At 39.6% G+C, this 21,744-nt stretch overlaps 2 protein-coding genes across 2 annotated transcripts; one reads left to right on the top strand and one right to left on the bottom strand.

The window, feature by feature from the left end:
* Positions 1–446: 446 nt before the first annotated feature.
* Positions 447–4,743, top strand: LOC143288422 (D-dopachrome decarboxylase-like). The gene is made up of 3 exons (XM_076596893.1): positions 447–631; positions 1,397–1,569; positions 1,761–4,743. The coding sequence occupies exons 1-3, from the start codon at positions 524–526 to the stop codon at positions 1,804–1,806; spliced, it is 327 nt and encodes a 108-aa protein (XP_076453008.1). The 5' UTR covers positions 447–523; the 3' UTR covers positions 1,807–4,743.
* LOC143288421 (ubiquitin recognition factor in ER-associated degradation protein 1-like) lies at positions 3,223–21,670 on the bottom strand. Its single transcript, XM_076596892.1, has 12 exons — positions 21,568–21,670; positions 18,840–18,951; positions 18,359–18,391; positions 17,753–17,874; positions 15,645–15,775; positions 14,392–14,464; positions 13,013–13,081; positions 11,834–11,914; positions 10,603–10,641; positions 9,467–9,555; positions 7,800–7,881; positions 3,223–6,031 (listed from the first exon to the last, which is right to left on the bottom strand). The coding sequence occupies exons 1-12, from the start codon at positions 21,568–21,570 to the stop codon at positions 5,960–5,962; spliced, it is 906 nt and encodes a 301-aa protein (XP_076453007.1). The 5' UTR covers positions 21,571–21,670; the 3' UTR covers positions 3,223–5,959.
* Positions 21,671–21,744: the final 74 nt, after the last annotated feature.

The raw sequence follows: 21,744 nt of genomic DNA, 5'->3' as shown, positions 1-21,744 counted from the left end.
TTTTCAGTGCGCCAAGTCAGTGCGTGCTGCACCTCGGTTTATCGTCTCATCCGAATGAGTAGACGCTCAGTTTGATTTCCAGTCAAACTTGGGAGAAAGGGCGAGAGCAGGATTCGAAACCTGCCCCTCACGGACTCTTAGCGTCTTGACCATTCAGCCACCTTCCACGATCCTGAAACAAAACGAAACAGCAACAGATCCCCTCCACTGCTCCCACAATGCACTGCTTTTTGTCGTCTGCTACAAGAACATGCACTCAAAACACTTTCTCCTCATTTGAAAATCAGCGTACAAATCAAATTTACAAACCTGTCAAAAGTTCTTGCTCCTCAAAATATGTACCTCACAGGACTAGGTGAAGTATGCGGATTTTTTTTTTTTCCACAATGCAGCCCCGCTGACGGTTATAAAATAATGACCGCCCCCTTATGGCCTTGACTAAGGTCAGTAAAGGTGAAAGTACAAACCAAGTCGAGGATTGTTCTGCTTCCATCTGCACAGGCAGACTTCAACGCCAGGCAAAATGCCGATCATGCATTTAAACACCACCTTGCAGGATAAAGACATTAACAAAGACTTTGACCTGGCTCTGTGTGAAAAAGTTGGCCAGATTCTGAATAAACCGATCGAGGTCAGTAAACTGAAAGTCGAGCCAGATGTTGGAGTGAGGTGTGTGTGTGTGTGTGTGGGCATGCGTGCGTGCGTGCGTTACGGGAGAAGGGTTGGGGGTCCATCAACTGTGTTAAAGGAAATGCGATGTGTGTTTATTTAATGACTGTGTAAACAATAAAATGTTAAAAAATGTGAAATTAAAAAAATTTCCCAAAAAATTGAGCATTATTTTATTAGAAGATATTTTCACTCAGACTGTTTCAAAGAACAGATAGCATATCACCACACAGATGAGTCAGAAACAGTTGTGCCACTGTACAGTGTATTAAATTCAGTGAGGGTGCTTTTTTGTTTGTTTTTTTGTTTTTCAAAATCTGACACTGACAGCTATTTTCCACATACAGTATGTTTTGCACACTTGTGAGTTATGTTCTTCTTGCTTAGTGGAAAGACCTTTAAATCTTTATATAAATTATCTTGCAAAATGAAAATGGTTTATTTGATTTTTTTTTTTTTTTTTTCAATCTATAGCATTCAAATTTTAGCAGGTTTTCAAGACCCAGCCAGCATGTTTGCTCCATGCATAGATCATGCATCTGCTCCAAATTTGTTTTTAGGAGCAGATGTGGTTGTGTTTATGGAACAGTCCATATGCTATGACACCTCCTTCAAGGTTATATACACTGGAATTCTCGACTTTTTTTTTTTTTTTTTTTTTTTTTCAGTATATGCCTTTTGATCATAATTTATGTGAAACCATACATTTCTTGGTATGTCTTTTCAGAAGATAACGCTGACCATTCACACAGGAAAGCGTCAGATGCGGGCAGGCTCAGCAGATCCTATGGCCAGTCTGGACATTCATTCCATCGGTGTTTTCGACAAGGACAAGAGCCCCACCTATATCCCAACACTTCTGGAATTCCTCAGCCAGAAACTCAAGTTACCTGAGAATAGGTGATCTTACAACTTCAGCTTGTGTGATTTTCATTGTGTGAATTGTGTCAGCTTGTGTGTATGTGTGTGTGCTCTTGTGCGTGCATGTGTGTGAGAGAGAGAGAAAGAGTGAGAGATAATGTGCAGGATATCATCTGGATAGACTGTATTTCCTCAGAGATTTGTGTGTGTGTGTGTGTGTGTGTGTGCAGGGTGGTGGTGATCTTTCACGATCTGCAACCCTACAACCTGGGATAAAAGCTCAGCTAATCCACTGCAGCTTTGCTCTATGGATCACATAACTTATTCAAGGCACTAGGAAATGTTTTGTTGTTTGGTCATGAACTTTTTTTTAAACAGCATTAAATGTGGCATTCAAAACTGAACTTACCTATCCAGATAATATGAAAACGGTTATTGATGCATTGATTACAATAACATATTGTCGTTATTCAAAATTGTGTTATTGAAGTGTTGATTTGCCATAATTCATGGAGAGAATATAAATTGTTGGTGAGTGGTTATATATACACAGATGTGTCATATTCATATATACATTTTAAAGTTAAATCAGCTTTATAGTTCTTTCTCATTTGTTTGTGTCGTTACTGTACTCTTCTTTGTGAGTTTGTCTTGAAAAGTAAAACTCCACAAAGCACCAAGACCGGGATATATATTTTTTTGTTTACTTGTTTGTTTGTTTCTTGTATTGTTTATTTGTTGTTAATGCTTTGTGCTATGTGTTAACTTAAAAGAGTATCAAAATCATTTGCACATATATTGAAATCATCTGCACTTTTTATTGTCACTTTGTAAACATTGTTTAATTCCAATCAGTTGCAAATGTCCATGCCATTTCTACTTTTCTTTGAAAAAATATTTCTTTTTGTAATCTATCATGTACACACACACACACACACACACACACACACACACACACACACGTCATGATGCTACTTCATATAATTTATTTTCTAAACAAAAACTATAGAGCTTGAGGTCTGATGCATCAATCTTTTTGTTACAGAAAGCAGATTCAAGTTAAGGGTTGCCTTTAGCTATGAGTACTGGTAAAGTAACAACTCTCTTTCATCATAAAAATGGGATTTTATCACATGCAGAAAGTGACTGCTTTTGTGGTAAGATTAAAAAAATAAAAACAAAAACAGCTTGAAGTATATTAAAGTGTACACACAGATTTTATTACCTAAGAATTCCTAAATAGTGATTTCTCATGTACTTGCCTGTATGTGTTCTTCGAGACAGCATGTCTCATCTATTAGTGAAATCACTCTGAAAGACCGTACCTTGCATTTGTTTTTAAATTGTTATCATTGTTTTAGCATTAAAGTAATGGTAGGCATTTTTCCCACACAACTATAAGAGTGTGCGAAGAAGAAAAAAAGATGGAGGTTGTGTGTGTTTAACAAGAAGGAATTTTCTTGTCTCTGTGTGTGTGTGCGTGTGTGTGAGCACATGTGTGTACACACATGCATGGCCATTTTATATGGATTGAATATACACACAGAGTGGCAGTCCGGCAAAGCTGAGGTGTGTGTGTGAGTGTATGGAAGCATGTATGCAAGATCTCAAGATATTAACCAGTACAAATCGTTGTCTTAGCAAAACCATATTCTGATGTATGTGCGCATGAGTGTGAATTATCACTGGATCTTCTTTTTTTTTCTTTTTTGTGACATTCAAACTCTTTTTATGTGATGAAAGTTCATCTTTAGTTTGAAGTGTTTTTAATTCTCATCCATTGTCAAAATGATTCTAAACAACATGATTGAAAAGCTAATTTTGATTATTGTAATTCATGTTAAAATGGTTTTAAAAGCAATATCACATTTGGTAATTACATACATATGAAGAATCTACCTGGCAAGACAGATTTTCATTTATGTCACCAGAATACAATCTAGAGTGAAGACTGAAAAGTCAAGGCAGCAACAACAACAACAAAAAGCAGGGGGATTTGGGGGTGGGGGGAGGGGTTGGGGTGGGGGTTAGCTGGGTGTAGGCAGGGAGACTATCATAGATTGTGCATGTACTAAACATAGTTGAGTCGGCTTCTTCATAGAACCCCTGGCACCCCTCTTTGTGGGTGTAACTATAAGTGTTGGCTGTACATTATAGTCACATAAATAAGAACCATACAATACATAGCTACTGTTAACAAACCAGTGTCCTGAACATAAGTCAAGTGCAGTGCATAGTATGACCAACCAGTGTTCAGTTTATAAATACCATACATTATCATGCATAATCACTATGACAGACCGATTTCCTGTTCTTAAGTATCATTCATAATCACTATCAAAGACATCGTTCTTTTCATAAGTATTTTATATACTCATTGTGAGAGATCAGTGTTCTGTTCATAAATTCCATTCAGACACTATGAAAGACCAGTGTTCCGTTCACAAACACCATTCATAGTCACTATGAAAGACCAATGTTTTATACATAAATAACATTCATAGTCACTATGAAAGACCGATGTTCCATACATAAGCACCGTACAGTCACTAAGAAAGACCAGTGCCGATGTTCCATACATAAGCACCGTACAGTCACTAAGAAAGACCAGTGTTCTGAATGTATCATACAATATACATAGTCAAATGACCAGGATGCATGCTATGTATTACTTACTCAAGTTACTGTACTCCGGTTTGCTCAGCCATTTACTTTCTTGTAAAAGTTGCTGTGTCTTCTTTTGTTGTTCACATGTTTTGGGCAGTTGCACAGCAGTGCCATTTAGATTTATCCAGAGATTTTAAACACAGCAGTTCCATTTAGATTTACTGAAAGATTTTAATATATATGTTAACCTGTATTTTCAAAATAAAGCTGTCACTTTTTTCACATTAATGCTGATAGTGCATGACTTAATCAATGGCTGTCCATGTGTCTGAGACATGCAAACTGCATGGTAGCCGAGTGGTAATGAACTACGAGTAAGCAAGTGTCCTTGAGTTCAGGTCCTGCACAAACCCGGGATTTTTACTACTCCCCTGGAGTGGTAGTCTTTGTACTAGTCTTTTGAATGAGGTGATATACTGAGGTCCCATGTGCAGCATGCTCTTCGCACATGTGAAGGAGCCCACAGAAATGAAAAGGTTGTCCCTGGCAAAATTCTGAGGAAAAATCTACTTTGATAGTAAAATAAATACACTTTCAATAAATAAATTTCGCTTCTCCTGTTTGGTTTGTTTTGTCTAATCTCTTCCTTCATCCTCTGTTCCATTCTCACATGCCTTCCACACAAACACAACTGGACATGTTCAAAACGAAGAATGTGTAATCATCAACTTTTACTGTCAGAAAAATATCATTTTAAAGGATGTAAAGTATGTGACATAGTGTCACAGAATCAAAATACCCAATATCTTGTTCAATGTTCTCCAACTGAAGGAACTAGCATTTTAACCCTTTAAGCACCAGCTTTGCAAGTTCTGTGTTTCCATGCATTTGTGGCTCCATGGCTCTTTTGTCCTACAATCAAACGACCATGGAAGTGACTGCGTATCGGCAGTGCTATGAGTCTTAATCAATGTCACAACTACATTCCTTTCTTGGGTCACAGTTGACATGTGTGTGTTGGGGAGGGGAGTGGTGGGGAGGGCAGGGGCGAGGCTGTTCACAGCTATGTGTGTGTGCGTGTGGGAGGGTTGGTGCTTGGGTAGGTGTGTTTGAATGTGTGTGTTTGGCAGGTATGCATGTGTTTGTGTGTGTGTGTGTGTGTGTGAGTGCACACACGCGTGCATGTGTGTGTGTGTGCGTGCGCGTGCACATGTGTGTGCATTATATGAAACTGAACCAGGTTGATATTTTCAACAACTGGAACACGGCTGGCTGAAATTATTCTCCCAAATCAAACCAACAAACCATTAAATCATGTTGATGTGTGTTTCCCTTGATTTTTTGAAAATTTATATAATGTCTCGCGCTCATCAAAAAAACAAAAACAAACAAAACATTGAGAAGTTAGCGATATGGAGTGACAGAAGAGCTGGAAGAAATCTTAGCTAGCATCTGGCCTACAACTCAAAACAACACATGCAGACACACTGCATCAAACCAGTCAGACCATGAAAAGATCTTTTCAAGAGAAAAGCCCAATCATTGTTCAGACTCACTCTGTAAGCTTACGAAAACACATCAGTCATAGGATGAAAATGAGTAAGGAAAGAATGACAATATCTCTTCAGATATTCACTTGTATGTTAAAAAAAGAAAAGAAAAAAAATCACATCTTGTTACAATGATAATCCAACGTTCTCACTCATGCACTCACAGTTAAGAAAAAAAAAACTCACAAAAACTGGACTTACCAAGACACTCTCTCAAACACAACTCAAGCACACCTTTCATACACTCTTGGGACTGTGAACCTTTTTTTTTTTTATTTCCTGCTTTTCCGACGTAAACTCTGCCCTTGTCCAGAAAACGCCTCAAATTGTTTGTCATCGTTTTCCTGCAATGCAATACACCAAGACAGAATTTACTGGCAGTTCATACACAGAATTAGGTGCTGAAAACCAGCAACAAAAATGAACCCCTAATCAAAATACATTCCTCGAAATATGAATCTTTCAACTTCATTTTTTTCACCCCATTATCTGCACCATTTCAGTGGCATTACTCCCACGCCTCATTCCCCCATCACCTGCACCCCATACACAACCAGACCAAGACTCATCAGCCAGTCTCAGCATCAGTATTCCACAGATAAGTATTGTTGTGTACCAGTGTAAGTTGCCAGAAGACAACATGCCAGGGAAGACCCTGAACTGCTGCTGAGTCACTTCGGTGGCGTTCAGTGGTGCCTGCTCTGATTCAACATGTGCAGAATACCATCAACTATAATACTTACTGAGGATGATAATCACTTAGTCACAGAGCCAGACATTAATTCCTTTGTCAAAGAGCCAGATGATAACTTCTTCTCCACAGAGCCAGACAATAATCGCTTTGTCACAGAACCAGACAATAATCTCTTGGTCACAGACACCTATCGCTTAGTCACACAGCCAAATAATAATCACTTTGTCACAGAACCAGACAATAATCTCTTGGTCACAGACAACAATCGCTTAGTCACAGAGCCAGGCAATAATCTCTTGGTCACAGACAACAATCACGTAGTCACACAGCCAGACAATATTCACTTTGTCACAGAACCAGATAATAATCTCTTGGTCACAAACAACAATCGCTCAGTCACACAGTCAAACAATCCATTAGTCAGAGAGCCAGAAAATCGCTAAGTCACAGAGCCAGACAATAACTGCTCAGTTAGAGAGCCAGGCTGAGTAAACATCCTCTCCAGAATGGAGTTCACCACCACTCAACACACTCATCTTTCTATGCCTGCAAATATTACTTTTGCAAACTGGATGGTAAATAGTGCTTTCAAACTCCTAAAATCCTTGGTATGAAATATGACAAAAATAAAATATTTCCTCAACAACCATTTCTAAAAACTGTTGTTCATGCAGCTTTTATTGTGGGGTCAGTTTCTTCTTTCTTTCAAGTACTTTTCTGTTTGCTCTTTGACATACTTAAAATATATTGCTGTGGTGACAAATGTTTCATCTGAAATCATGTTTGAGCAGTCCACTTCAGCCATGGATATAACAGGTCTCCTTCTTCACACAGCATATGAGAGAAGAAAAAAAAGAGAAAAGAAAAAAAAAAAAGAGAGAGAGAGAGAGAAAAGAAAAAAAAGACAGGACCCCCCCCCCCCCCCCCCCCCCCCAAAAAAAAAAAAAAAAAAGTTACAAGAGAGATTGACAGGCACTGTAGCTGAATGGTAAGAGGGCTGGACTTTCAAACGGAGGGTCCTGGGTTTGACCCCGGTACTGGCACCTTGTGGGTTCAGGGTCGAGACGCTTATAATTTCCTCGGCCAACATAAATTTGTGCTGATCTACTAGTGATCGCCTTTGTATACAGTATACTCATGAAAAAAGATCAAAGATGCACATCAAAGATCATGAAATCAATGTCTGTGTTCAGTGGGCTATGGAAACGGAAACAAACCTAACATGCACATCCCTAAAACTGGAGCATGGATGCCTACATGGTGAGGTAAAAATGGTCAAGCATAAATGTCCCCTTGCAGATACAAGTGAAAGTGTGAGTTCCAGCCCACAAACACAAATGGGAAGAAGAAAAGAAAGAAAGAAAGAAAAGGGAGGACGAGTGAAAGGACCACAAGAAAGGAAATAAACAAAAACCAACCTCCTGGTTGCCATTCGCTACAGGTCTGGAGTTCCGAATGAAGGTTATGGTCCCCTTCTTGTAGTTATAATTTGGAATGCCCCTAGAACAAACAACACTGGACGTTTCAAGTTAAAACACAGGCAGACAGCGACCTTTCAAGTTAAAACACAGGCAGACAAAGTGACCCTTTGAACTTATATTGAAGGCATATAAAAACACCTTTTAAGTTAAAACAAAGGCAGAGAAAGTGACCTTTTGAATTAAAACAAAGATAAACAAAGTGACCTTTCAAGTTGAAACAAAGACAAAGCAACCTTTCAATTTAAAACAAAGGAAGGCAAAACCACCTTTCAAATTAAAGCAAAGGCAAAGTGACCTTCCAACTCAGAACAAAGGCAGACAAAACACTCTTTCCAATTAAAACAAAGGCAGACAAAGCGACCTTTCAAATTAAAACAAGGAAGACAAAACCACATCTTCTCAAATTAAACACAGACAGACAAACCACCTGCCAAACTTACAAATCCTCAACATTTCTCTCTGTCTTCTACAACTTCTCAAGCCCAAAACAACAAACATCAGTGTACATACAATTTGAATCAAACAGTTAACAAGAGAATGAGAGAGGGAGAGGCAAATCGAATGTTGATAGGAGAAAGAAAAATTGTGAAAACACATCTTCCATGGTTTAAGCCTCTGCAACCTGTGTCACTGAGTATGTTTTCATCATCATTTTATCATCTCTTTGAAATGTTCATGTGTGCATGCATGTTTATGCGTGCATGTGTGTGTTGTTACCCTATCTGCCTTTCCTCATTTTTGTTGTTGTGGTCTATCTTGTGAACTTTTATATGAAATATTAGACTTGCAAACGTTGTGCTTTTTTTCTGTTTTTTGTTTGTTTGTTTTTTTAATGAACAGGTCTTCTACATTTTATCATCATCAGATTATCAACACAAATAAAAGCATACCTTTGAACTTCAGTCCTCTGTCCCATAAAAAAAAAGCAACAATAACTAAAGTTAAAAATTTTTTGGTGAACTCTTCCAGGTAAAACTGACAGAGCACGTGCAGTGCCGCCAAGGCAAAGTGGTTAGTGTCACGGACTGACAACTGGGAGGTTGTGGGTTCAGTTCCCATCAGATGTCTCTTTTTTCGGCCTGTGGCCGGCTCCTACCCAGAACTGAGTCAAGAGCCATCCACTGCACAAACATGTCTGTGGAGGAGGAGTATTGCTTGAACTTCCAGACCAACACTACAGTTGTCTGTATCTCTCAGCCTGGCTGACAACAGCATGTACTGTGCAATAACAACTCTGTCAAGCAGTCCCAAACCTAAATGGACCCCCACAGCAGAATTGTCAGTCACCACCATCATCATCATCATCACCATCATCATAACACAGGAAACAAAATGTCCCAAATTCTGGAGTACAAAAAATGAATAAACAAATAAATTAAAAATAACAATAACAATAACAATGACAATAATAACAATTTTTGTTTTTAATAGAATAATAATCATAATAATGAAATAACAATAATGATTCTAGAAATAATAATAACAATAATGAAATAACAATAATGATACTAGAAATAATAATAACAATAATGAAATAACAATAATGATACTAGAAATAATAAAAATAATAAAAAACATAAAAGAAAAAGTCAGAGCTGCCTCACCTCCGCTGCTGACCGTTGGGCAGAGGCTGAGGGGTGCTCTCTGTGCCTTTCTTCTTGCCATCCAGTCTGTTGCCTTGACCGATGAAGGGCTGCACAGGTGTGTATGCAAAGAGTAGCTTTTTTTCTTTTTTTTAAATTTTATTTTTTAGTTCTAAAAGTAGTGTTCATCTTACAGTCACTGTAAGTGTAACACTGAGAACGTGAGATGCAGGGCACACAATTTGCTACTCTTTTTCCACCAGAAACAAGCACACTCTCACACATGTATGTACAGAAAAAAGGAAATTTTCTTCCTAAAATTACGTTTAAGTAAATACTTACCATGACCCACTAGTGCAGACTCCGGCAGGGGTCTGACATTCCTGTCCTGTGTAAACTACTATCTGCCTATGCGGAGAAAACGAAAGTAGCTATGGGCGATAACCTCCCGGAAGTAGGTAAACTCCCCTTTGCCCCCCTGACTAGCGCCCTCTTTTTCCAGCAGCCATCTTGACTCCTGTTCCTGTGCTCTTCATATGGCTAAGTTTTTCTGTATTTCTGTCTGTCTGTCAATTAAAAAAAAAGCACTTATACAGACACTCATACATACGTATGGCAGCATACAAAAATGGATGCAATCATATCTTTCTTGTACACTACTATTCAATTACACATACTAAAAAAAGTGAATACTGTGACCCACTGGTACAGACTCTGGCAAGGATCCGATTCCTGTCCTGAGTGAAATACTACACTTTGGCGAGAAATCGGAAACTGTAGTGTGTTCATTATCCTTCTACAAATTCATTCCATGACCTCTACTGCTTGCATTATCTGTGACCAAACATCTGATGAAGATTTGAGCCAAGCAGAATTTCTTCTTTAAACAAAGAACTAGACATCTTTTAACCAAAGGGTTTGATCCTCTCCCCAAGAACGAAAAACAAAAACAAAACACAGACATCATGGAAAGATCAAACAAAGGCAGACTGCAATCATAAAAACTACAGCAGATGATGAAAAACAAACCAACCAAAAATAGCAGTAGAGGAAGAGAAAAAAAAAGTGCTGAGTAGTTAAAGCCAGAAAACAATAATCAAAAACAAAACAAAACAAAAAAACAAAAAAAAGCAAAAAAAAAGCATCTGGCAACTCACCCTGAATCCCATGTCTTCCTCTTCTTCAGTCTGCATTGCCTAAAAACAGTGAAATATGTAGTTAGTCAACAAACCATCATCTCTATCTCTCTCTCTGTCTCTCTCTTGACTCATCAGTTTCAGTTTCAAGGAAGTGTCAAAGTGTTGGGACTGATCCATATACACTATACGGTATACCACATCTGCTTTGTACTTAAAAAATTTTTTTTTTTATCTAATCAAAAAAACAAAATCACATGAACTGCATAAAATAATGTGGTGGGGGCAGTGGCTCTTTCTTTCTTTCTTTCTTTCTTTTCTTTTCTTTTTTCAGCCAAGCAAGAAATAGCAAAATTTCCAAGTCACCTTATTCTCTAACGACACAGTGCAATTGAAAATTACTTGGATGAAAAATCATGTGAATTTGTACCAGTAAAAATTAACTATCTCCATCAAGAAAAGGTTAACTCCACACCAGTTTCACATGAATATTGTGGAACATAAATCAGAGATTTTGAAGTACCTTGAACTGGTAGCATGGCACTGCAATGACATCATAAACTAATAATAGCACAACAAACCTGTCTCCACAGTTCAAAAGCAACCAAATCAAAGTGGATTTCTATGTCTTTGTGCTAATGAGAAGCCTGTTTTTAGCCCAACCACCAGCTTTTCACATGATGAATCTAAAATGGAATATAACAGGAAAACTTCATTGTTAAGTTCAGAATCGTAATGCTTAGAAACTCTATACTATACCATCAACTTTAGAGAGGTGATAGTGAGGGTCAGATTGTCATAGTTTATTGCCTAACTTGGCTCACATTTTGTTCATCGTCTGTTGTTGTTTTTTAAAATCAATATTTTTCTTTTCTTTTTACTGACACTTACATATGGGCTGTTACAGTGAGTGATAAGTATGGGAGAAAACTCCTAGTTCCAAGTGAGAATGAATCTAAAAGTCAAAACATACACAAATGTTGCTAAACAGCAAATACACACACACATACTCATTGGATCTGTGTACACAAAAAGTCTGCACTAATTTCCAACACACACACACACACACACACACACTCATTCTCTCTCTCTTACCTGTCTTCACACACGTACATTGCTCATGTTCACTAAGACATACACACAGATGTAAGCACATACAAACACGCTCATGCACACACACACACACACACACATGCAAACACACACACACACACACACACACACACACACACACAAGTTTACTCCCACTCACCTGCCCCATACCATGATGTCCGTCATCTACCTTGCTGCTTCGTTGAGGTTCCTGGTAGCCCACGGGTGGTGCGAAATCCACCTGCCCAAATAAAGATAGCACTCCTCATCACAACCACCACTCTCAATACAAAAGCAGAAAAAAAAAACAATAAAACCCCCACAAAAGCAAAAAACAACTGACACGATGAGCTGAGATTGCGGCAGCCAAGGCTGGGCACAGCTATGTATGGGGTATTCATTCCAGAAGAGCAGAATGGTAGGTATAAATGCCACTGGACTGGCACAGATTATGGGCCAGTACGATCCTGAAATTCAAAATGTCAAAGAAAAACAGATCTCTTTGGTAAATTGTCAGTGTTTTCTCCGTGTTTGTTTTTGAAGGAGGTGGGCTGCCAAGACAGTTTTAATAAATATCTTTTCCTTTTTTTGTCTTTCTATTTCTATTCAGATCATACTGCCAAATATTTGTTGATTACAAGGATCTGAACCAAACATTAAAGCATGACGGCTAGTTCCAGGGTGAATTTTTTTACAAATAAAAATTTGGTCACCCACTATGTCACTAACACTAAAGTACTGACTAAACAGTGTTCTTATTTTTCAGAGGTGCGCGTCAGCATCAGACATCACAGACCTATTGAGGGTTCCAAATGTCTGATCATTGTACTCCTGAAGAGGACAAAAGCTGCATTACTTTTTAATCAATGAGGTCACTATCCAGTACGTTTTTCTGTTAACTCAGACATCATGTGTGACAAATTCGGTGACAAGCTGATCTTCTCCAAATTACCATTTCAAGGCCAGCATCATCACGCATGCAAACTCAAGTCAGTTTCAACCACTGTCTGAGCAATTAATAACCAGGACACCGTTCTGCACGTGCACCGGTCAGGAAAGCATCTGCTTCTTCTTTTCTACCTGAGTAGATCTATATGGCCATGCATCATACCATTTCTCGATCTTCCTGAGGAAAACATAAAAGGTTTCTGAGGATCCATGTCAGCTTTAGATTTGATGTAGAAAAATATGAAGACCAATATTGACTACAGTAACCTACTATCTAATATCACTTAAAGTGGAAAGACTTTAAATTGAAGACCATGCACACACACACACACACACACACACACACACACACACACACAAATAATAAACTGGTTTGATTACACCGACTCACATTCATGTCACACTCGATAATGGAGACAGCTTTTCCAGGTTTTGTTTCCAGAACACATAGCTCATACACCTGGAACACAGGAACAAACGGAGCATTCTTATTCAAAAAACCGTAAAAATGCCAACATCACTCATGCACTGAGACTGATCACTTGTGAGCATACTGCAACAACTAAAAGGCCGCACTTACTCCAACCTGGATGGGAGCTTGAGCCACAATTGCAATGACTGTTACAGTATCAACAAAGATAAAACGCTGAACAATACTTTTCAACTCTCATAAATAGCTAACAAAAAACAACAACAAACAAACAAACAAACAAAAAAACCAGACCCAGATGACACTCCAGCTGTAAGCAACTTATGACCCACTTGGAATGAATCCCACAAGGCAGAGAGACTGCTCATTGAGTATCCAATAGATTTCATATATATGATGTACAAGCTCACTGATGAATCATCAAATTTTAATGACAAGGTCTACAAGTTCACTGAGCTATCATCAGATTCAAATTATGTACAAGTTGTGCACAAGCTTATTAAGCAACCAACAGATTTTGATTATCTACAAGCTCATTAAGCAAACAGCTGGTTTCAATTGCATAAATATTCAATGAGCAACCAGCAGACAAGCTCATTGATCAACTAGCAAATTTCAAAATTCAATGATCTACAAGCTCATTGAGCAGCCACCAGGTTTTAGAATGTAATCATCTATAAGCTCAGTGAGTAGCCAACAAATTTCAATATCTACAAGTTCACTCAGCAACCAACAAGCTTTAATCATCTACAAGCTCAATGAGCAACCAACTGATTTCATTTATCTAAAACTTGTGTACACACTCATAAAAGCAACCAGCACGTTTCAATTACATAAATACTTGCTGAGCAACCAACATATTTCATTTACTACAAGCTCATTAAGCAAACAGTGGGTTTCAATAACCTACACGCTCACTGAGCAACCATCAGACAAAATCATTGATCAACATAAGATTTCAATATTCAATTATCTACAAGCTCATTGAACAGGCAACAGATTTCATTATTTCAGTTACCTACAACAGTACAAGCTCACTAAGCAACCGACAGACAAGCTCACTGATCAACCACCAGATCTCAAAAATCAGGTATCTACAACAGGTACAAGCTCACTGTGCATCTAACAGATTTTAACTATCTACAAGGTCACTGAGCAAGTGAGCAACCAACAGGTTTCAATTATTCAGAAATTCAGTGAGCAACCAACAGATTTTCAGCACTTACCTACACACTCATAAGCAATAAACTATAAAGAGAACTAATTACCAACTAGCTCTTTCAGCAACAAACAGAATTTACTTGTCTACCCTGTCTACAAGGGCCACATGCAACACATACCTTGTCATTGTACTTGATGGCAACCACATCCCCTTGACTGAGACAAGCAAAGTTGCGGAGAGCATTTTCCAGACTGAAATATGATTAAGGCAAGAAATGATTGTATGACAGTATATGATCATCATTTGATATTGCATTTTACAGACAAATAATATATATATATGCACATAAACACACATGAAACTGCCACCAAAATAAACTATGCACTCCTAGCAAGAACTCAAATCCACAAAATCAGTGGAAGTGAAAAAAGATAAACAAAAATAACCAAAGCTGCCATCTGATGAAGAGTTACAGTTATGGCCTTCTGAAAATATTTTCAGAGAGGGACCAGCTTGCAAACTGTTCCAAAATATCAATCATCATCCATCATCATCGATGGCTTTGTTCTTCTCATGTTGTTATCTGATGAAAAACATATCAATGTTATATTTTATCTTCTGTAGTTCTAGTAGCAGTTGTTGACAGAAAAATGTTCATGTCACAGCTTATCTTCTAGCGGTGGCAGGTGATGAAAAAAACATTCTAGAGTAACAGTTTATCTTGGGTAAAGCACATATAACTGTGGGCACAAACCTGATGGATAACAATGGTTTGTATTTTGTATAAATATCTACTCCTTTCCCTATGAAGAAAAATGCAAGGCACAGAGGGTAAGGGGGAAGTGGAGAGAGACAGCAGACAGAGAGGTGACAGCTCATTCAGTGACCACTGCACCTTCTTTCTTCCTCTTCTCACATATATTCACTTACACACAGACACATACATGTGCACGCATGTGCGCACACACACACATACAGTTGTTTGATATGAGTTCAGTTTGATTATTTTTTCATCATTTTCCTTATGTTCTATATTTTTCCATTTGATTCTGAAAACTCTTTCTCCACACAAGCACAAATGTACGCAACACAACACACACGCATGCATGCACACAAGACATGAGCATGTATGCGCACATACAGACACGAGCATGCATGCACACACACTGACACACTGACACAATCACACTTTCCACAGTCACTACACACACATGTATACACACACATATCACACACAAATAAACATAGTACACACACATACACACACTGTGACACAAACACACACACACACACACACACACTGCAACACACACACACACACACACACACACACACACACACACACACACACTGTGAGACACACACACACACACACACACACACACACACACACACACACACACACACACAAAGAAGACAAGTCAAGGATACACAGCTTTGGGGTTTGTGATGTCCAAGAAGTCAGGAGACTGCGGCTGGAACTTGGCGAAAGTGGCCACCGACAGTGATACATTCTCAACCTGCACCAGGTCCCCCTCATCCAGCAACAGGTTTCTTAACATCTGCACCCACACACACATGCACACACACGATGATCGAGTCTCCTGTCGGTCCGACGGACAAGTAGGCAGGCAGGCTTATCTGTCGGTGTGTGTCCTCATATGGGAGAAGAGGCCAATTCTGGATGCGCAGCTCTTCCCACAATTGTTGCAAGGGAAAATGTCTCCAGAAGTTGCGCCCTGCTTCCTTCACTCACACTTCTCCTTAATGGCCAGCGTTCTCTTGTTTTTAAACGTCTTTATACCACTAGAGCACAGCATCCTCCAGGGCATCAGTTTCCCAGGAAGCGATTTCTGTCAGGCTTCGAGGTTTGTCTTCAAGGTTTCCTTGAAGTGCTTGCAGGGTCTTCCAAGTTCACGGTGGCCTTCCTTCAGCTGGCCATACACATTTGTGCATAAAGTGGAAAACATTTACAGCTTTTGCTGAATGGAACAGAGGAACAAGCAGATGTACCCATGGTCTTAGGGGCTTGACATGAATGGAATCGCTCGCACAGGCGTTTACATGTAAATGTGCATTAGTGCACACACGTTTGTTGTGTGTGTGCACCTACTCGCCGCATGTGTGTGTGTGTGTGTGTGTGTGTGTGTGTGTGATCGCCCACATGTGTGTGCATGTGCGTGTGTGTGTGCTTTTTATAGTGACATATCAATGCGTGTCATCTAGGGATCACCTTTTGTAATAGGCATTTTGACAACTTCAATTGACCATTAGGAAACTTTTTGCCTTCGATTTTGGTGCTCTGACAAGTCACTGGATTGCCTCTCAAGGGGTCAACAAATGATCGACGCTTTCAAAAGAGCATTCCATTTTCATTTTTGACAGATCATCATTCAGCCCATCAGCTTTTGGCTGTGCTTCTCCTCCAGAAAACGGACGCTTGGTTTTTTATGTAAATCTGAAAACAGATTTCCGTGCCTTGATGGAAGAGTTGCACCCATACAATCTGACAACAATCGCACTTGGCCTTGCCCGCGGCGTCGATTTTGTGATTGTAGTCGCCTACCCGTAAAGTTACTTTTTTGTTCTTCACTTCTGTTTTCACAGTCTCATCTTGCCAGGCCCAGTTCCACTTTTTTTCACTCCTTTCTTGATCTCTGCTGCAAAAATCTTATTATCCTTTGTGAGTTTTCTCATTTTGTCGATGACTGATGATGATCGACGAAATCAAGTATCTTTGCAAGTCGTGAAGCCTGTGAGCAAAAGTTGTGAAATCACAACCGAATGCGGATAAGCTGAATGATGACAGAGGAGCAACGGAACACTTATTCTCAATTGGTTCACTTATCCAAACATGGGGCATTTTAGCAAACGCTGTGGATCTGTCTCGTTGATGGGTCCGACAACATTCGTGCAACCTTTGTGGGTCGAACCCCCCCCTCCCCGCCCCCCCTCCCCCCGATTTTCTCAATGGATTTACGTGAATCTAAAAAATTTAAGCATGTGTAATTAAAATGGCCTCTGGAACCAATTTTTGCTTGGAAATTCTCGACTTTAGTTGGAAAAATCTCATGCCTGAAGATCAAAAGATGTGAAAAGCTGATAAAGCCCAAAGAAAATGTCCATTCAGGACAAGAAAATTTCCATTCAGAGGACAACACTGTGAATCAGATTAAACCACAACTTAACCCATGGCTACCAACCCCGACCAAAAAAACTTTTTTTTTATGAAAGTGTTTCCTGCAGTATTTATTATGGGCTGTTGACATCAACAGTTCAGTTCAGGTCTTCAAAGAGGCTTTACTGTGTTCAGACAAATCTATATAATATACACTACACCATATCTGCTAAGCATTTGCCTGACCAGCAGTGTAACCCAACGCTGTGACATCAACAAAGCACATAAGTCATTATGAAGAATTAAACCTCTCTTTGTTTCTGATATATATATATTCAAACTGCAGACAACAACAAAGCATATCAGTCATTACAGAGAAAAAGGCCTCTCTTATGGCCCGACATTCAGAAAAGCAACTGACCCAATAAGGAATATAGATCCTTCCCTCGTCAGCCACAAACTCCAGCACACCGCAGTGTGTCTCTCTGTTGGTCTGCTTGTTGGTCAGTTTGAATAGCATGGGGTACTGGATGTTCAGTCGAGCTGATAGGAGCAGAAAAATAATCATAAGGCGTTTACCAAAGGACATTTTAGACACTAGCCTGATTCAGTAATTGGAGCAGCTAAAGTTAGAATAAGACTGCTCCTTTCAAAAATTAGAAAAGCTTAAATTATATAAGTCAAACTGCTTTCCTTTCTATTTGCTCAAACACACACAGCCAGCTAGACACACTACTGACTAGGCACACTGAGACACAGCCACTGGGCCAGCAAGACATGCATGTGCATGCACACATACTTACAGTTACACACACAATTTTTGCACCCCCACAAATAGCACAATTCTTAAGTTCTCATGTTCAATCTTAAAAGAACGACGACAACATTAACAACAACAACAACAAAACTCAGTATATAAAATTAAAAACCAATACAAACACACTACCGGTAACTTCCAACAAGCTTGGGTCTCAGTACCAAGATCATTACTTTCTACTAATCAAAAAAAATTCCAGATTGCACTTACTTAACTGGTCCAGGGCAGAAGGCGGCATGATAACTGTAACAGTCCAATGTACATATTTTTATGCATTTGTATACAAAGTGACTCCTAAAATAGAGCAAAATAAACAAAATATCGCTATGTGGTACACACACACACGCGCGCGCATCTTTATCTGTGCATATCTGGAACAAGCACAAGACTGCAAAATACACACACACACACACACACACATAAAAAATGCAATATATATATATATTTATATATAGAGAGAGAGAGAGACAGAGAGGTATAAACATATATTCAAGACCTGCCATGTGATACACACACACACACACACATACACACATGCATCTTTAACTGTGCATAACTAGAACAAGCAAATGACAGCAAAACACACACACACACACACACACACACACACACACACACACACACACACACACACACACACACACACACACACACACACATAAAAAACACATTTGACACAAAATAGTTTTACTTTTCCCTCCTCGCTCCACATCCTCACGGTCACGGAGCATGGTGACACTGTAGCAGCGGTAGGTTGTGTCAAATGTACGTCCCATGTCGGGGAACATCTGCCCAAAGCCGAACTGCACACACACAGCAACACAAATGAACACAATAAAAGCATACAAACTGCATTGCCACATACTGCAAACTGTGGAGTCCATCAAATACCTCGGAGTGACAGTCAGTAAAGACCTTGGCTGAAACTAGTGGAAGAAGTACAAAGAGAACACCTGCTACAACTGTCCAAGGCGAACAAAACATTACGTTTCTTGAGAAGGAATGCAAAAGTCAGTTCCTAGACCATTAGGGAATTGGCATGCAAGTCATTTGTCCATACAGTACTTGATTTGTCATCATCAGTCTCGGAACAATACCAACAACAGGACATCATCCGCCTGGAGTCGGTCCAACGAATACAGCAAGATTCATGATGAGGCCAGAAACACATCAAGCATCTCTGATATGACTGATCAGCTCAAATGGCCCACTCTCCAGCAGTGATGGTAAATGGCAAGAATGGCAATGCTGAACAAACTACAGCATGACAAAGTTAACAATAATATTAATAACATGCCTTGAGGCAGAAGCTCATCCCCCCACTGTTGCGACAACAAGCCCACCCAGAAAAGCTGTCTCAGATCTACTGTAGGACACAGTGCAGACAAGCAGGATTCCTCCCAAGAACAATTGGGACTGGAATGTACTGCCTCAGACAGCTGTGGAGGCCAATGCTACTGGCACCTTTGTCTCAAGGGTGTCACAGTGGCTGCAAGATGCTTACGACTACCTCTTTTTTTCTTTTTCTTGTTGTGGAGCCACTAAAGAAAAGAGGAGTTGGCTAATATTTCAAACTGAAGCTGTGACACATGCCCTCCAGTGGCTATCGTCCATCCATACGCCCGGAAACCAACATGCCATGATTCTAACCGACTCAATGAACCTCATACAGAAAATTGAAAACGGAATGGGAAGCACAGAGTGGCATAAGGCAATGCGCAACTTTCAGATTAAAAAACTCACATGGTCATACTCATACTGCCCGGGACATGCAGGAGTTAAGGGAAATGAGCGAGCTGACAGACTTGCTGGTAACGCAACACCAACGAGCGGCCTACATCTAGGAAAATCGGAAATCCTCAGAAAAGTCAAAGAATATCAAAATGAACAGGTACAAGGCCATCACACCATCATATCGCCTCAAAGAAATAAAACCAGAGAGAGGGAGCGGCCATAAGTCTAACATGAAAGGTAGAGCACGATGCTTTGCAAATCAAACAAATATCGGCATCATTTCCAAACCAACATTGCGCAAATTTCTTCAAAACGGAACAGAGTCTCTGTGGGCTTTTCCAAATACAATAGACTGAGCAACACACTAGACGCCACATTCTTGGCATCAGAGATCTTTTCCCATCCCTCTTGTGGCCAATCAGTGGCAGCCTCTGTGCATGTGTGTATGTGTGTGTTTGTGTGTATGTGTGGGTCTGTGTTTTTGAGTGCGTTTGTGCATGCGCAAGAGTGTAAGCGTACACAAGTGTCAGGAGAGTTCTGTGCATGTGTGTGTGTGTGTGTGTGTGTGTGTGTGTGTGAGGGGGAGGTGGGGGTGCGGGGAGGAGGTGGGGTAGAGGATGAGGTATGTGAGTGTATGCATGCCTACACTGTGGGAGCAATAGGATATTGGAACGTATATAGTGTGTGGGGTTGGGGGTGGGAGATATGGGCGTGTGTGTGTGTGCTTGTACAAGTAAGTGTTCATCTGTGTGTGTGTGTGTGTGTGTGTGTGTGTGTGCCGTGGAAGCTGCGATACATAGACTAGAAATGAGTGTGTGGAGGAGGGGGGTAGAGGAGGTGCAGGGTAATGTGTGTGTGTGTGTGTGTGTGCATGTGCTGGAGCTCATGTACATTTATATGTATTTGACTGTGCTTTCATATCTGTGAAACTGCATGTTTGGTGCATATCTGTTATGCATGTGTGGCTGTATGTGTGAATGTGTGCCTTCATGTTTTTCATTTATTTGCTTATTTATCATCATTGTTGTCTTTTTTTCTTTTTTTTAAATTATATTATTATCATTACTACTACCTTTTTTATATCATAATTATTTATTTATTTATTTATTTATGTAAGCTTATCTATTATTTATTCAACTTTTTTTCTTTCTTTTTTTCTTTCTTTTTTTTCTTCTCAAGGCCTGACTAAGTGCGTTGGGTTACGATGCTGGTCAGGCATCTGCTTGGCAGATGTGGTGTAGCCTATATGGATTTGTTCGAACGCAGTGACGCCTCCTTGAGCTACTGAAACTGAAACTGAAATCAAATTCTTAGCACAGGGATCATGAATAAAACCTAAAAGCTGGGACACACAATTGACAATGTATGAACAACCGGCCTGACGTAAAAGGCAGATTGCCAGTGGGTCCTTAAACTCACCACAACATTTCATGATACATATATTACAGACATTATCGTCTAACTTGGCCCAAAGAGTCGATCCACCGTGAAAACCAGCGTGAGGCGCATGGCACAGGTTCTTCCCGGAGCGCAGCCAAGTCCTTTCTATTGACCTGTGAATTTTCTCTAATATTCTTTTTCGAAAAACGGAGTCACGAAACTTCACCTTTACATGAATCTTCCATCTAGTTTCAATTGAACAAAATTACAAACGGAGAACTACACACAACAAAAGTTAAACTCACCATTCTTAATCTATTGGTGATGAGATTGCCAACAGCAAAACAGTGACGACAGAGTTGGATGACTTCACTGTTTACAATCTAGAAGGGAAACGGAAATATTGTTACTTAATAGGTCCGCATATGTTGCAATTTTAAAAAAAAATGAAAAGACACTTCAACTAGGTGTTACTATCATTC

This window comes from Babylonia areolata, chromosome 12, assembly GCF_041734735.1.
Source record: "Babylonia areolata isolate BAREFJ2019XMU chromosome 12, ASM4173473v1, whole genome shotgun sequence".
NCBI lineage: Eukaryota > Metazoa > Mollusca > Gastropoda > Neogastropoda > Buccinidae > Babylonia > Babylonia areolata.
Note: the sequence above shows the minus strand (reverse complement) of the source record. Positions and strands in the feature narration are given on the sequence as shown.